The 17,910-nt window shown below is 45.9% G+C and overlaps 1 protein-coding gene across 4 annotated transcripts in view; it reads right to left on the bottom strand.

The window, feature by feature from the left end:
* Window positions 1-17,910, bottom strand: part of RUNX1 (RUNX family transcription factor 1) — a 244,161-nt gene that overhangs the window by 2,691 nt on the left and 223,560 nt on the right. For all 4 annotated transcript variants that reach the window (XM_059392311.1, XM_059392312.1, XM_059392308.1 and 1 more), the window contains one exon: window positions 3,664-3,825. In XM_059392311.1, coding sequence (XP_059248294.1) covers window positions 3,664-3,825 — 162 coding nt within the window. The remainder of the gene's footprint in view (window positions 1-3,663; window positions 3,826-17,910) is intronic.

Raw genomic sequence — 17,910 nt, forward strand, 5'->3', positions numbered from 1 at the left:
AGGAAAGCTACCAGGGTGGATTAATCTGTTTTTGGAAGGCTTCCGGGGTTGATCAACTTCCTCATATTTCAAGCCTATTATTCCAGCAGGGAGAGCTAGTGTTCTCATTCTCTTTCTGCCTTTCTCTCTCTCTCATCCCCTCTCTCTCTCTCTCTCTCTCTCTCTCTCTCCCCCTCCCCCCCCCTTCTCCCCTTTCTCTCTTTCCAAACTCCTCTATAAATTTGGGGTGAATGTGATGAGGAGGTATATACCCCTCATCAGAGAGGTAATTAAAGTTTATAGAAACAACCAAAGCCTGTAGCCAATCTCTGTGCTAATGAGGAAACCAGGAGTCTGACTTTCAAACAAACACTCCTGTTAATCTTTTCAAAGCCAGTCAGACATGTGGGCAGGGAAAACGTTGTAAACTGACAGTGGTTCTGGGGCTGCCCTTCCACGGCCACACTCTAGCTCGTCCTGAAGCCAGGCCGCACCTCATTCCACACGGTTTGTCCCTGGCCACTTACTGGGGCCGTCTGTGAGCAAGCTCTGTGTCACTTGTTTTTGCTCACCCAGAGAGCTGTGACAGGAAGCTTGACTCTATTTTTCCAGTTAGATTTCTATAGTCTAGGGAGAAGCTGAGGTAGGAGGAAGAGCATTAGGCAAATACAATCAATTTGTTGGCATCTGATGCAAGACTCTGGACACAAATTAATGACTCTGCCCAGTATTCCTCTTGCTTCATTTGCCCTGAGACAAAAAGGTGAATCCACTGGAGAATGAATGAAAGGTCACCCTGTTTCATGGTGATGTCTGGACATGCTCTGCCAGTCTGTTCCAACAACTACGTGGTAATGTGGTGATGGTACCAAGTTACCGTAATCCCCAGTGAGTCCGTGGCTGGTCACGGACATAAGTAATGCAATGATGTTATGGTCTCAGCTGTCAGAGGAAAATAGTTCTTTCACTTGTGGGCAGAGTATCTGAAAGATCCTCCATACTGCCCGTGATTCTCCTGTCTCCACCGCACCACTGGACAAAAGTGAGCTTTCTCTCCCCACACATTTTGATAATAAAAGATCTTTGGCCCTCTAGATATGTTCTGATTCAAATGATCTATTCAAATATTTGTTTCCATTTTTATGTCTCATCTGACATTTCCTACTGAGCCCCACTGTCATGCACCAATCACCCCACTGTCACCCATTTGTCCTTTGGGCTGGCCCAGTGCCCCCTTATTCCATTGTGGGTGGGGGTGGAGACCCCAGATAGTCACAGGGAGCTTTTAAAGAGTAGGAAATCTGGGGATTAGGAGGTTCAGGTATTTTAGTTGGAAATGTTTCCCCACCGATGGGGCTAAATATTTGCCATGACAGCTCAAGTGTTTGTTCCACAGCTTGACGTGGATGAAAGCTGTCCCACTCCAGCCCCTCCCACTGCCCCCAAAGGATTAAACAGCTTGAGCAGATAATGGCAGCCTTAAAAGGATCTTTTGCATGACTCAGATTAATGCATGCTGTCTGTCGCCCAGGTTGGCAGCTAAACATTAATTTTTTTTAAAGAAAAAAAAAAAATAAAGGAAAACCTCCAGATGACATCTCTTTTCAGACAAGGTGTGGAGACTGTCTGCAAAGGAGAAAGAGAGAACGAGTGTGCAAGTCCCTGGTGCAGAAGGAAGTCCAGGTGGGGCTGGGGGTGGGGAGAGGGGCTGAACACAGAGCTCTGGGCAGGATTAAAAGGAAAAGCAGGAGCAGAGCAGTGTCAGGTTCTCAAAGCTGGCAGCCAGGGCAGCCACTTTGCTTTCATGTGTCGCAACCCCCTACTGCCCCCAGGCGTATGACAAGGTTTTTCAGGCCCGCACTCCAGGCTTGATTTCTCAGAGGGAGATCTGCCAAGTTGAAGAGCAATCTCCCATGCCTTTCTCTGCCACCGGGAAAAGCTCATCTGGAATTCTCTCGCACCCTCCCTCCAAGACAGGGAAAGATAATTCTTGGGTGCTGAGATGAGACGTGGGTTTTGTGTCCTTCACACCCTCAGACCATAAAACGTCCTTTCCCCACTCCTTGGGTAACTGAGGTCCCAGTTATTCAGAAGTGTTCACAGCAGCACGGGACTTGGAAGCACACATTACCCATTCCCTTTAAAAAAAAAGAAAAGTCACCCTCGCATCTGAACACTGGTCAGCTGGAGCGGCTGCCCCCTGAGGGCTCTTGAAACCATAAGGTGCGGATCTTGGGTGGTGACCAAGTCAAAAGTCTTACGTACATTCCCAGAGACCCACAGCAGGCACATTACCAAGGAAAACAGTGATTGTTTTAGATGTAGAGAGCAGAGCAGTGCTCTGAGAAGAATCAATAAAAGTTGACAAGTGCCTTTGGAGTCAAACTGGTCCTGAGGGAACAGAACTTCTGAAACAACAAGCTGAACTGACGTCATCATTCTTATGCTACTTCCTCAACTCCTTAGGCCAGCAGGTGCCCTGAAAATCTTGGCATTAATACAAAAAGTGGGCAACTAAGTTGGCTTTTTGGCTTTTCCATTTTACCACAGCACCTAAGAATACTCGAAGATGGTGGTTCTCAACCAGGGGACAGCTGGGCGCCCTCCAGATATCTGACAGTGTCTGGAGACATTTTTAGTCATCTTGTGCAGGGGAGTGGACCTGTTGCTGTATCTAAAGGCCAGAGATGCCGCTGAATATCCTACAGTGCACAGGGCAGCACCCCCCTGCCCCCGCCCCCCCACCTACCACAAAGAATTCTCTGGCCCCAGATGCCAATGATGGTGCTGTTGAGAAGCTCCAAAAAGAAGCTAAAGCATTTGGTGAAATCTCAAGTAATCACAACTGTCTGGAAAACACCACATTATCCGACATTTAAAATGGCAGACATGACGCCTTTGCCCCTTTGCCTGCCCCCTAATCTACTATAATCTGATCTCAAGAACTGAAAAGCAAAAACAACCACCCTCCTCCCCACGCATATGAAGTGTGTTTGCAGGCTTCATAATGCTGAAGTTCTCTGAAGTATTTTCACAGTTTGGTCCAGCTCCAATTTCAAAGCTCCAAACAGGGAGTTTCTTCTTTTGCTTTCAACAAAGGAATTTTTCTCTAACTCTGATTTCCCTGCCCACGAGCAAAGGTGAGTGCCAAGCCCAAAAGGTCTCATAGGTTAAATGACTAATATTTAATGAGCTCGTATTAACAACAATTATGCTAACCACGACACCCGAGCTTTCCATTCTGTTCCTCTAATCCAGGATGAAGATCTCTTAGTTCAAAATGTCTCATTTGGGGTGTAGCTGTTTCCCATTCTACAGGTACCCCAGTGTTGTTCACATGACCTGTGAAAGCTTGCCACCATCAAATGGGACAGTCCCTCCTGAGTCCTAGGAGCTGATTCCTTTGGCCTTGTATATTATTTAATCCCCCAGCTGTTACCTCTCTCTGCCAAAGGTGAGAGCAACCCCGAAATGTTCAAAGAATCCTTTTCTTCTTTCATATTCATAATCTCTCTCGCCAGATGTCAGGGAAAATCAGTGAATGGACACGGGACTTAAACAACCTTGTATTTAAACCACAATTTTACCCCCATCCCTGAATGACTGCCAAACCCTTTATGCATCTCCAGTCTCTCGAACCTTCCACTCTAGCTTGACTTCAAAGGGTGTGTTCAAGCAGCTTACTTGTGAGTCGACTGGAAAGCTCTGCAGAGAGGGTTGTCATGCCGCTGGCCCGTCCAGGTGAGATGGGTGTTGCTGGATGTACAGAAGGTGAGGCGATCGATCCCAGGTACTGGTAGGACTGATCGTAGGACCACGGTGGGGATGGTTGGATCTGCCTTGTGTCTGCAGAGAATCAGGGAGGTCAATCAAATGTAGAATGGGGTGGGGTTTAAGAAAAAACAAATCTCTTAATAAAAAACTAGTCACCTCTGTTTAAATATGTCATACATGCCTGTGGCCTGCTGACCAGTGTCTAGTAAATCCAAGTATTTGCTTTTGTTGGATGATTTCCGCCCTCCCCCGAGAGACACTGAAATACAGTTTATGTGTGATTCTTGAAGATTTTCCTCTGATAACTGTTTCTTCCGGAGGTTTGATTTAATCATGATAACAATGATGGGAGAGGTTGAATATGCTTTCCAGGTAGAAGTGTTAATGCTCACCTGTTAAACTACAGCACATATCAACCACCCAGACAATTTCAGCTTTAGCAAGAGTTACAATTCTCATCCTCAGAAAGATTTTATAAACTCAGGTGGATCACCTATCCATCTGTGCTCAGTAAGCAAAAAAGAACATAGAGGTTTTTTTTTTCCTTAACTTTGGCAAAAATATGCCAAGGACTTTCAAATATCCGCTATTTAGGTGAATTCTCTCCCAAGGAATTTAGAAAAGGTCTGGCTGGGAAGCTGATGATGAGACCTGAGGATTTGTTCACAAGCCCAGCAGTAGAGATCTGGCTCTACCAACCCAGACCGACAGGTGTCCTGCACCTTTTCAAGACCTCAAGTTTGCAATGTTTAAAGGGCAGAATGTTGAGCAAGTGTTTTATAGACAGCCATTAAGTGGGGACTGGGATAGAGAAGAGACAAAACTCTGACTTCAGAAGATTGAGGTAAAGAGGATTTTGTAAATTTGACTCTAGCATTCATAGGAGTCTTAGTTTTCAAAAGCATCACAGTGCAGATGAAAAGGAGAAGAAAAAAATGAACGAACCCTCTAATCTCAGGCAACACGTGTAAGAAAAGTTGAATGGGAACAGTTCCCCCACAAGATAGCCTTCCATTTCTTTAGGGTTAAACATCGATTTTCTCTTTGTGTCCCACCTTCTCTATGGACTACACTAGTTCCCAGGGGTCTTCAGAGCCAGAGCTACAAGAAGCTGGGAGTAAATTTAGAAAGAGCAACGTTTCTCAGGAAAATGCTGGGTGTAGGCTGTGTATGTGCCAGGACATAAAGAAGTGAGTTCTTTCTACTCGTTGTGAAATATCCAGTTCTCCTTCCTTCAGGGGCTTTTCTTTTCCAGCAGTTCAAGTTTGCTGTTTCTGTTTATCTGTCTGAAGCCCGGCAGAGTGGATAACAGAATCAGGGGTTTAGAGATAGATCTACCTGGATCCCCGGCTCTTCTGCCTGCCAACTACCTGCCCCCCACTCCCCCCTCCCTCCCAGTCCCCGTCCCTCATGTGGATCAATTTCTTTCTTTTCAAATAACTCAATTTTTAAGCTTGGAATATCTGGGCAAATATTTTCACTTAGAATCTCTGAAACCTAATATTAAAGAAGGGTCCTCATTCCATTCTGAATTTGGGGGAATTTGAGCAGAAGGCAGAGAATAAAATAGCTGGTCCATTCTAAACTCAGTGGAAATGAAAGATCCACTATAGTCAAGGATCCTGCACAGCCTTACAGGTAACAGTGTTTCTAGTAACTGAAAGAGCAAAACAGCAGATTGTTCAACATTCCTGTATTACTATAAGTGTTTTTGCTCCAAGTGAAAAATAAATTATAGACTCAAGATATTTTTGTAAGACATGCATATGTCCTAGATATACACATTTGCTAGATGAATATATAGTACTCAAATATTTTAATCATTTAAGAAGCAAACAAAAGAGGTTTTATAATTGTCATAAAGTCCTCCGGGGTGTGAATTGCGGTTCAGTAATTCATGCCTTGCTGTGTAGACAGCCCAGCACCCCTAACCCCATGTCTAAAACCACAGTAAGCATAAAGTATTATGCCATGATTCATGCTCTGTCATGTTTTACTGTAGTGAAAAAGTTGTGCTAGGCTTTTCTAAACTCATAATTAAACCATGCAAACGTTGCATAATGTTTCACAGTCTTTTAAAAAATATGCTTTGGTAAAATGATCTTTATGATTAAAGTCCAAGTTCTGTGATTGTTTTTTTTTTTTTTTTTAACACAGGGTTTTAGATTCAACATTCTTGCTTCACACCACAACGTAGCTTTCCAGCGTTAGAGGAGGGCTAGCACTAAAACCCCAAAGGACCTCTGCATTATCATTTTTCATTCATGTGACCAGAGTGAGCTGCGTTTGGATTCATTGCCAGCGGTGGGCCAGAAGGTGGTGATGGCGAGCTTCTCATGTCAGGTTTTTTGGGTATTTTCTAATTCTATGTGTATTATTAATAAAAAACCCCAAAGCACCAAATAGAACAAAAAAACTAGGACTGATGATATGATGTATGCTGAGTTTACTGTTACCAGTTGTTCTGATGGGGTCAACGTGAACACAAGAAGGCAGGTGTGGAAATATTGGGCAGTACTGTGGGCCACCCCAACCATGGGAATGAAAGGCACGGTAAGTAGGATAAGTGGCCTCCATGCTTGTCTTTGAGCCTAAACCACTTGTTTATACACCCTTATTTTCCTCTCTGAAAAGACATGATCTCAAAGCCCCTTCCAATAATGTAGGATTCTAATTCAAACTGATGGTATACAGTATTTCTCTGCTGAACTTGTATGTTAATCAGATTTAAGAAAGATTCAGTTGGAAGGGTGGGGTGAAGAATAGTGCTTGTAACAATAAATACACCTATGCTGGGAAGAGGAAGTAGGGAGGGAGAAGATGGAAGTTATCCAGGAAAGAAGCCACAGGCTGAGGAAGAGAACCACTGTCAGTCATTCTCCAGACAGTAGGGCTACTTGTTCTTCAATGGAGTGCCTCTGCTAAGTCAGTCCATCGAAAAGAACGAAAGTTTACTGAAATTTTAGTATGTGCTAGGCATGTGCTAACTTAGCTAGTAATAGCCTGATGAATAAGGCCAATGTCGTTCCTGACCCATTGGAGCTTCTAGTCTGGTATCAGTGAAGATCCTGGGAATAGATGACGCTTGGAAAGGTTTCTTCCTGGGGCACTGATAGTCATGCTGAGAGTTGCTTCATTTATTCATTCACATTAATTAATTTTTTCATTAATTCATGGGCTCATGAAGTTATTCATATCCTCATTCATTCATGTTGCCAATGAGCATTTTTGCTTTACTAGGGTCACTGTTTTGGGGACTCAGTATTGAATGGACTATAGTCCTTGCCTTTAGGGAATTACAGCTAGTGGCGGACCTGTATTCAGGTGAATTGGTGGATTATCTGCCTAATCTGGACTTGCAAACAGCTGTTCCCACATTAGAGATAACCCTAATGGCATTTATTACGCACTTACGTTCTGCCTCTGCAAGGAACAGACTAGGGAAAGCACCTAATTTAAATCATAGATCGATTTCAGTCCGAATTCTGCCTTTAGCCTGGGCAAGTCACTTATATTCTCTGGTATGTAGTTCTCTTACTTCAAATGATAGTAGTGAAGAATAAGTGAGATAAGCCATATGTAAAAGCAAGTAGCACATTTTTTGGCCACATTAAATGCTCAGTACGTCTGACTACTTTTTATGATTATATTATTAAAAAGGAAAATAAACCCATGCCAAGGGATTTATCTGATAATTTATTGGTAAGGCCATACACTCCTGCTCCAGGGTGAGGTTCAAGTAATAATATCATGCCATTCACTGATAAAAAGTTTGCCTGCTGGTCTTCAGCACCCGGGAGGAACTGGGCTACAGAGATTAAGTGGTAAAAGGCAAGAAAACTGTGGAGATTTGAGGTAAGGATAGAGGGGGCAAAGACCCAATCTCAATCAGTTCACATGTCCATTAATAAAACGACTGGATTAGAAAATTTAAATTTGAGCCTCTCTGCCTCCTGTTATTTTTCAGGGTACATAATGTTTTGATGCAGCCACTTTACTGAGGTCGTTTTGTGATGGGTTATTTTCAGATGTCTGATCATCAAAAAATGGTTAAAACTGAGCCCCTCTCCTTTTGAAATGAGGTCAGAGAAGGGGGATTGGGGATAAGGTAGGGTGGATGTGAGTGGTGAATTCAGAGGGATCAATGGCATACATCAGTAAGAAAGTGAGTGCTTTCACCTTTTGATGCAGCAATATCAAAATATATTCAGAGTGAAAAATGACCCTATCAAATAACTGATGTCAAGATGTTCTGCTGCTTCCAGCTGTAGCTCTGAAATGCAAAGAGCTTGGGAGTCACCACTCCCCTCTTTACAAGGAAAGAGCTGAACAGAGTGGTAATTCATGACTCTTCTTGGATCTGTTAGGGAACTGAGATTGTAGGGCAAACCGCCACCCTGAAATCTTGAGAGGCAGGTGACTATAGAAGATCATACTGAGTGAGGTGTGCATACCACGACCAGAAGCTGCTGGAGCTGTAAATTGGTTGGAACGCTTAACTGGTAATTTTGATAAACTGTTGGAGACCAAGTATAGACTACCATGAAAGTAAGAAACTTCTAGGAGCTTCAGTCATTTGTGCATGTATGGGGACTGGAGTGGGGACACTTTCATGAGATTGGCATCAGGAATTCTTCCAGGTTTTCATGGGATCCAGTATAGTAACAGTGGGTTACAGTTCAAAGAGACTAGAGAAGAGTTCTTAGGGAAGTCTAAAGGCAACAAGGGAGACGAAAACAAGGATATTGGAGGAATTGAAGCCTCTGACATCTACAGCTACAGTAAATATGAAGCACAGCCCAACTCCTAGCTAGATGACCATAAAATCTCACACTGAAGTTTTACTTACATCCATTCCCATCATCTGATAAATCACATCTAGCTTTCTTTCTTTTTTTCTTTCTTTCTTTCTTTTTAAGATTTATTTATTATTTATTTATTTAATTTATTTTAGAGAGAGAAAGACAGAGAGGGGAATGTGTGAGCAGGGAGAAGAGCCAGGGACAGGGAGGGAGAAAATCCTCAAGCAGACACAATGCTCAGCCTGGAGTCTGATGTAGGGCTTGATCCCAGGACCCTGAGATCATGACCTGAGCCAAAAACCAAGAATAAGATGCTTAACTGACTGAGCCACCAAGGTGCCCCTCATGTCTAGCTTTCAAATCAGAAATAACAAGGCATGCCAAAATGTAAGGAAAGTAGTCTGAAGAGATACAACAAACAGCAGAACCAGACTTAGATATGACACAGATTTTGGAGTTACTGGCCAGGGAATTTAATTATGATTAATATATTAAGGGTTCTAATGGAAAAAAGAGACATCATGCTGGAACGGATGGGTGATGTAAGAGGGAGATGGCAACTCTCAGATACAAAAGGAAATTCTAGAAATGAAAAACATTGTAACAGAGATGAGAAATGCCTTTGATGGGCTCATCAATAGACTAGATATGGTTGAGGAAAGAATCAATGAGCTCCAAAATATGTCAATAGAAACTTCCCAAACTAAAATGTAAAGAGAAAAAACAAAGAAAGAAAACAAAGCAAACAGAAAAACCTAAAACAGAACATTCATGAACTTTGGGAAAATTTCCAAAGGTGTAACATATGCATAGTGGAAATATCAGAAGGAAAAAGAAAAGAAAACAGAGTAGAAGAAACATCTGAAGTATTAATGGCCAGTAGTATTTCAAAACTAATGATGGACACCAAACCACAGATCCAAGAAGCTGAGAGAACACCTAGATAAATACCGAATAATCTACAGAAACATCTTACCCAGAGAGCAACAAGGGTAAGAATTACTTCTAACTTCTCTTCAAAAATCATACAAGCAAAAGTGTCGTAAATATTTCAAGTGTTTAAAGAATTCTATATTCTACAAAACTATACCTCAACAGGGAAGGAGAAACAAAGATAGAAATAGAAAACAAACATGGTACATATGAATTCAACCATACCAATAATCACTTAAGTATGAATGTTCTACATGCACCAATTTAAAGACAGGGATTGTCAGAATGAGTTAATAACAAGGCCCAACTATATGTTGTCTACAAGGAAACTATTTAAATATAAAGACTCAGGGTGAAAGTAAAGAGATGTAGTAAGACCATGCTAACACTAACCAAAAGAACGGCAGTAGCCGTATTAATTTAATATAAAACTAACTTCAGAAAAAGGAAAATTTTCAGGGATAAGATGAGAATTGCAAGACGATGAAAGACTGCGTTCTCTAAGAAGATGTAACAATCTTTAATATGTAAGCACCTAAGAACAGTGTCAGAAAACACAAGGCAAACACTGATTTAGAACTACAAGAAGAAATAGAAAAATACACTTAGCTAAAGACTTCGACACCCCTCTCCCAGTAACTTATGGATCAAGCAGGCAGAAAATTAGGGCATTTTGACCTGAACAGTGTTCCCAACAAACTTGATGTAATTGACATTTATAGAGGATTCCATTTAACAACAGCAGAATACCCTTTCTTCTCAAGCTCACAGGGGACATTTGCCCAGACAGACCATATTCTGGGCCATAAAATACACCTTAACAAATTTAAAAGAACAGAAATCATACAAAGTTTATTCTCAGGCCGCACGGATTTAATACTAAAAACAAAACAACAGCAACACCACCACTACCACCACCCACGAACAACAGAAAGTTACCTAGAACAAATATTTGGAGCTTCAACAACAGACCTCCAAGTAACCCATGGGTAAACTAAGAATTCTCAAGAGAAATTAGAAGGCATTTTGAACTAAATGAATATCCAGCTTCTCACTATTTGTGGAACATAGTGCAAGCAGTGCTTCCAGGGATAGTTAAAACATTGAATGCATATATTAGAAAAGAAGAGTGGTCCAGAATCAATAATTTAAGCTCCCAGCTTAGGAAACTAGAGGAAAAAGAGCAAAATAAGCCAAAAGCAAGGAGAAGAAAAGACATAATAAGAATTAAAGTAGCAATCGGGGAAACAGAATGACAAAGAAGGTGTCGCACAGGAAGGTGACAAAGAAAATCAACAAAACTGAAAGTTGTTCTTTGAAATGTTTCAAACTTCCAACTTTGGCCCCAGGCTCCCACCAGGCCACATAGGAGCATGGCCAGAGACCCCTTTTGGTTTGACTAGGACCACCTACCTCTCTGGGGTCTTGAATGCCCACCCTCAAAACCTGGATTCCCAACAGCACAATCATCTCTCTGCCAGGGGCCAGGAGGAGGTTGGCAGCTCTGTGGTGTGGCTATTATAGTTAGAAGGCCCTTCCCTTGGCTCTTCGGCTGATATCTTTAAAAGATGCGACCTTTTGGTAACCCTTCAGAGCCGTTTAAAAACAGAGACCAGACAGTTATGTATGTCATGGGGCCCTGGCGTCTATTTTTAAGAGCCAAACTTGCTTGGTGAACACAGAAACCCTCAGGGCCATCCTGGTGTTTTTTTTTTTTCCCCTGGAGGATTTTTTCCCTCTTTCTGTTTGGAAGACAGCAGGGTAGTTCCCAGGGTGCCCTTCAGATTCACCTCAGTCATGGGTAGCTGGTGTAATGCCCTCTTGGATGCCTCCAAACGCACAACAGGATATGACTCAGGGCTCAGAGATGTGAGTCAGTTTCCAGGGTGATGTGTCAGGGCGGGCCCTGGGGGTGGTGGTGGTGGTGGTGGCAGCTTGCATCTCCCCATCTTGGACCCTTGGGAGGGAAGATCTCGGCTCTGCAAACAAAAGGATGCCCCCTGGGGCTCTGCTGCTACCTTTAGAACCCCATGCTGTGGTGGCCCCAGGCACGGGGTCCTTCTCTGCTTTGAAAGAGGCATTTCCCTGGAAGTCCCACTGTCCTTCAGGGCCATTTCCTCTGGCCTCTGTGGCAGGGAGTCAAAACGCAGCACGGCAAAAGGAAGGAGGGCTAAGCGGTCACTTAGAAGTGCGCCCAGGTAGCAGACACGGGATTTGCACATTGTTGCTATCAGTGAAACCCCATGATAATGTGAGTCAGCTCCTACCAGCTTTGGATCCTGGAAAAAGCGAGGTTGTGAAATAGCTCTGGTATTTGCCAACCGTTGTCTCTGCCGGCTATACACATCTTGGATAGTCATGTAGAGCTAAGATGCATTCATTCTTCCAGCAATTACTGGAAGGGAAGCATCCAGCACCAAGCCCAGGCAGAGACCTGCCCAGGGAGGCTGCATTTTAAAGGCCTTCAGGGTTTTGAGGGGTCTTGTCCAGATCGCAGGGCCTGGGAGGTGGCAGGCTGCCTGCAGGAGGGAAAAAAGGAGGCGTGTGGCCACGTCTCCCCCACGCACAGCCTCTGGGACCCATATTTGGAGCCTGGTCCCAGGGAGGCTCCCTGGCTTTGCGCTTAGGGCCATTGGGTCAGGGCGCTGGGAATCCAGAAAGCCAGTCCCTTCCAGCAGAGCCACCCCCAGCCCTGGTGGCTCACCACAGCCCTTTTCCTTTCAAACCTGTTTCCTCATCTCTAAAAATGGGGGTAACCAGCCTCACCTGCCTCACAGGTGTGAGAGTTAATTAATGTTTGTGGAGCAGCTTTGAGAGCCACAGATGAAAGGCGCTCTATAAATGCAAAGTGCCGGTCCTCATTAGAGTTGCCAGACACTTCCCAGGGGAAACAGTTCAACTTTTGCCATGAGGCCTCTCCCCTCAGCCCCATCAGTCTGAGGCACGTCTGGAAAAGAGCTCTGGACTCAGGCACAGTTTTCTCTGATGAAGGGCTGGGGGGTAAGTCATTGGCTTCTAGAAAAGATGGGTGTATGGATAAACACCTCCTGTTCTCTGCCGGCACCATGTCCCGGGGCCAGAGAGAGAGTAGCCTTCAGTTCCCATGGGGTGGAGGGAGCACAGTTTTGAGGGAACAGAAGGCACCTTTTGGTCTTCCCCTGTCTTCTCTTGCAGACTTGCAGACAGTTGCCCTGGACTTTGTTAAACAAACATCCATTGCAGATACCCTTCCCGTAAAGATTTTCTGCATTCTCACTGTCTGTGCCTCTGCCCTGGAACACACTTTCCAGGCCCCCACTGATTCTATAGGTGGGCTGGGTAAATTGCTGATGGGCCAGCCCACTGGCCAGGTTCAAATGATTCCACGATTGCCCTGTTCATTGCCTTCCCTTCTTCCCTTCTCCTTCAGTGAAAATCTCAAAACACAGGCAGTAAAGATGGTTTCCGCCCCCTCATTCTCTAGCCCCTTCACCCTCTCTGCAGCTCCTGGAAAGGGATGAGCCAGAAATCCCATGTCAATCGCTGGGAGATCTCTGGCAGCCTCTAGCTTGGGATCACGTGCTTGACATAGCAAGAGGACCCTCACTTGCAGGAAACGAGTGACAGACACCTCGAAGGGGGAAGCTACACGCAGGGGAGGCATGGCATCACCTGGGATGGCCCATAGCTAAAGAAACAGAATAATCTAAAGGAACATTCCGTGGGGATAGCACATGCTATAAAGAGGACGGTGCAGGTTTGAGCATCACAGGCCACGGCACAGGATGGGAGACTGTCAGAGCCAAGCCACTGTCCAGACTGTTAATGGAAGGCCCTGTGAGGATGAGGGGGAGTCCCTAGGACTTCTCAAAGAGATACCAGCGATTTCTCTGACTAAGCAGATTCAGTAAGATTAAGTAACGTGGCCAAGCTTTGCCAGGGTCATTGTAATGCCTCAGAGTGGCAGCGGGCAAGAAAAAAGGAGTGATGTTCACTTTGGGGCCTCAAGGGCTGCAGGACAACAGTGAGTTGTCAGTATTGGAGGAGACGCTCTGGACCCCAGCTCAGAAAGAGATCTGGCACGCAACAGCTATGCATCACGTCATTTTGTGGCCTGGCTTCCCGTGAGGCCACTCCATCCAGCTGTGCAACCCCCAACCCTCTGTGTCAGTGTACCTCCCTCCAGCCAACATCTGGACTCAGACACATCTCTTGTGGGAGACACAGGTAGTGCGGGGCCGACGTGACAGGAAGCCACACTCCCCATCAGCATGATCATAGCTTTCCCGCTGTGCTTTCTCCCAGCTGCGACCCTAGATTTTACTTTAGCACTTTTGTGGTTTAAAAAAAAAAAAAAAAAGGTAACAATGGTTTGACAGATTTTAGAGTGGCTGAAGCCCTTCATGTAGCCACTGTATCCCCTGATCCCATGCAGCATGGGCCTGAATGCATCCTTTCTGGATTTTTCACCCAGACACTCTGGTTTGGAGCAGCACACGCCGAAGCACGGAGTTCTAATAAAATCAGGAGTCATATGAAGTGGGGAACAAAGGATGCAACACCACATCGTATCTAGAGAGTGCTGGCAGGGAACCCGCAAGGATGCTTCACTAGCCTTTGACTATGTCCTGAGGCTGTCCCTCAGACAATCATGAGGGCCAGAGCAAGAGCAGAGCAAGGCTGTCATTTGGGAGTTGGAGAGATTAGGGCTGAGCCCTTGACTGGTCCTTCACTCAAGGTTGTGCTGGCGGCAAATGAGTTAATCCCTTCGAGACTCAGTTTCCCCACTGCTTCCCCCAGGGAAAACGTGGTTTTGCGGTGAGCACATGTGAGGGTCCAGCAGGCTGCCACATGCAGCCTGCTGGAGAGGAGACAGAAGCCCTTCCTTCCACTGAGCGCCAGCCTCTTTCAGCAGCGGCACTGCAGCTGCTCAGCCCAAGGTGGTTGCACGGCGGCCACTCTTTCTTGAAGAGCTTCCATTCCGTGCTCCCCACCTGAAGGAGGGTAGGGTGAGTTTCTCAAGCTGAAGTGCCTGGCCTCCTTCCATAAACCCCTGGCTCAGTGTCTGCTTCAGTGTGCTCCTGTTTTCCTCACGCTCACTGCCGGCTGTGCTGTCCTGCCATGACTTTTCTCCCCCTACCTGCACCCACCCCTTGTTTTCCTTTCCCACACATCAGGCCCAGCTCCGGGAATTCCCAGAGGCAGGAGCCAGGAGGCGGGGGCCCTGGGAGGACCGCCCCCTTCTGCACCTCCACAAGCATCCATCCTGCCTTTGGCCCCAGGCACAAAGTCACAGCATGTGCTTGGGGGGAGCAGCAGCAAATGTGGTGTGAATCCTGCCCTCCCTGCACCTCCAATGCTCTGAACTTCATAGGACTACAGGGCACATCTCTGAACAGATCAAACAGTGAATTTCTTTCTCCCTCTTAAAAGGCACTGCCATTCCAGTTGGCCACGGACCCTTTCATTCTCCCGTAGACATGACAGCAGACCAAGGGTGCATATTCTCTTCACGTAAGAGGGGCCTCACCCCCTGCACTGGAGACCTGAGACCTACAGGATTCACAGATTCACTATCTTCCTTTGGTGGCCTCAGAGACACAGCAGGACAGGCCACTGTGAGCTCAGCATCACCCTTCATTCCTAAAACTCAACATGCTCCTGACCTAGAGCTCTAACTTCTTTTTTCACAGACACAGTTTTGGAGGGGTCGTGTTCACTACACTTCTCGAGCCCAAGGCTTCTCCATTCGTCAAAAGTCCCCAAGAAATAGTTCTCTTACACTTTTTGTTATGTTGCAGCAACTGCAAAAGCACTCAAATATTTGCCATCCGAGTAAGACAGTGGGGGAGAACCCAAACAGCCTCCTCCTGGGGCGGCAGGTTCCCATGCTAGTTTTGGGTTCTTTAGAATAACTGAGTTTCTTTGGCTTGTGAGCCAGGGCAGGGAGAGTCGCTATCAACCTCTCTTCGGGGAGCGGGCAACCCCCTCTTTTGTCTGATGCCTCCTCGGCCGCCTTCTCCGCGAGCTCAGCGCAAGAGGAACTGGTTCCCTTAAGTCTGCAGCCAGCGTGCACCCCCCAAAGGACTGACCTTGATGCGAACTAATTGGGACTGCCACAGATTAGTAACACAGGTTGCTGAGGTGCACTTTTGCCGTATAAAGGAGAGCTTTGAAGATAAGAGCTGCGCGTGCTTTCACAAGCTCATCCCTGGTGCTCTGAACAAAGGACATAAACTAATAAAGTCAGATTCATCTAGGGGCAATCTACACTCGCAGAGGAATATCACCCCAAACTGATTCAGAAAGGCAAATGGAAATCTGCCGGAATTCTTTTAAACTCTAACACAGATCTCGATTTAAAAAATGACACACACACAAAAAAACTCTTGGTAATAAGCAGACCTCTGATGATCTAAAGATCCACAGCTTCATTTATTGACTTAGAGAAAGTAAATGGCATTTCAAATACAACCTTCATACTTTAATAGATGAGGTCACCCTGAGAAAGATGATACCGAGCCCAGCAGTGGGAAACCTCCCTCCAGAGGACTGCTTTGATTTACAAGGTCAAGGAAGGCTTTCTCAGAGAAGCAATAGGTTTTCAGTGACTTGGACTAACATGGAAGAATTAAAAAAAAAAAAATTTTAAAAGGAGTGTGTGAGATAGCAGACTAGGAGACTCTTGCTCAACAAAAGGGATGACCTACAGACAAGAGACGTGAGGCCCCAAAGCTGACTTACTACCAAGCAGAGATGCCCAAGTGACTCCCCTTTGCTGCTGGCATGGAGCACCAGTGTGGACGACAAGATCCTTGTGACTTTCCCAGACTGTTCTCAACAGGGCTGTTTCTCCTCCAGGGGACATTGGGCAATGTCTGGAGATATTCCTGCCATCACAACTAGGGTGAAGGCTGCTCCTGGCATCTAGTGGGTGGAGGCAGGGGTGCTGCTGACCATCCTACAACACACAGAGTGGCCCCCCCCCCCATGGCAGAGAAAGACCTGGCCCCAAATGCCAGTGGTGCCTGAGGAAGACCCAGCCCAGGCTAGGCACGCACCCCAGGCACAGGACACGAGAAACTCAGGGGTGTTGAGAAGAGAAGGGGTGTTCTGGGAATCTTTTGGAGCCCCTGTGGAAACCAGGGTCTCTGGGGACCATGGTCTGCCCGCATGGCCTCAGCCGTCACACTGTGCCCAGGGAGAACTCTGTCCCTATGCCAGGATTTGGGATGACTCTTTCTCACAGCCTCATGGCCTGGCACCCAGACTTGAAACTGGCACGCCGTGTCCTGGGTGAGACGAAGGTGTAAACGACCAACAACATCACCCCTGAGCTGACCGTCAGCTTTGCCACCTGAGAAGGGACAGGCTAGTGCTTGCCTTTCCCAAGCTTCCCGGGCATGAGTCACATGTAACTAGATAATGATGCAAATCACTGTCAACATTTCTAAGGTTTCATTCCAACATCTCATGGAATGATCACGCACAGAGAGACCTCAGAGACTTTCTAAGCCCGCCCCACCTCGGAGAAGGCTGAAGCCTTCTTCGTGACTCCCTCTGCCCCCCACGCCAGGCTGGTGACACGGCAGGGGCAGACCTCTGGTTCTTCGGAGAGGGCTGTTTCTTACTGTGTGATGACTGAAGCCTTTGCCCCCACCCCAACCTAGTTACCATATACTGACAAAACAAAACAAAACAAAACAAAACAAAACAAAACAAAACAAAACAGGTTTGACTTTCAAAAGGAAGAAAGAAAAGAAAAGAAAAGAAAAGAAAAGAAAAGAAATAATTGTTAAGCACGGCGCCCAGTGGACACAGGGGAAGGGACCCTTGTTCCTGCATACAGGCCTGGGAATTCTGGGCTCTGTGGCGCTGACTGGGAAGTCCTTACTCAATTGATATCCCCTTTTCATCCTGAAACTGAGCCCCAGCACCCCCAAACCTCAAATAAAAGTTGGTGTCTGTTGCTGTGAATTTATGCATCAGGGAGGGAGGGAGGGCGTCTCCCTCCGACCCCACTGTGGTCGTGGGCCGGACGGAGGCTTCCAGAAACGAGAAGGCGGCAGTGAGGATCCCATGGTCGGCCTGGTTCCACCTTCTCTTCTGATGGCCTCCAACTGCCAAGTGGCTGCACTGTGCCGATTTTAAACCCTTTTATGGAAAGTGCCATACCCTTTTCTGCTCCCATCACTTAAAATAATGAGTTAGCCGTACTTGTATTAGTCCGTCTTTCAAGTGGATTAAATTCACAGTCTCGTTCTCCTCCAGTCTCGCAGGCTTTGGCCTGGCTGTCTGAACCCCTAGATTAGACAGATGAGCACATGCCAGACAGCAATGAAACGCAATTACCTAGGCAAACTTTTGAAGGATTTGAGCCCTGGGGCACAGGCTGTTTACGAAAGACTGAAAGCACCGTTTGTACTGAGCAGGACCAGTTGCC

Source organism: Mustela nigripes, chromosome 2 (genome assembly GCF_022355385.1).
Source record: "Mustela nigripes isolate SB6536 chromosome 2, MUSNIG.SB6536, whole genome shotgun sequence".
NCBI classification, from domain to species: Eukaryota; Metazoa; Chordata; class Mammalia; order Carnivora; family Mustelidae; genus Mustela; species Mustela nigripes.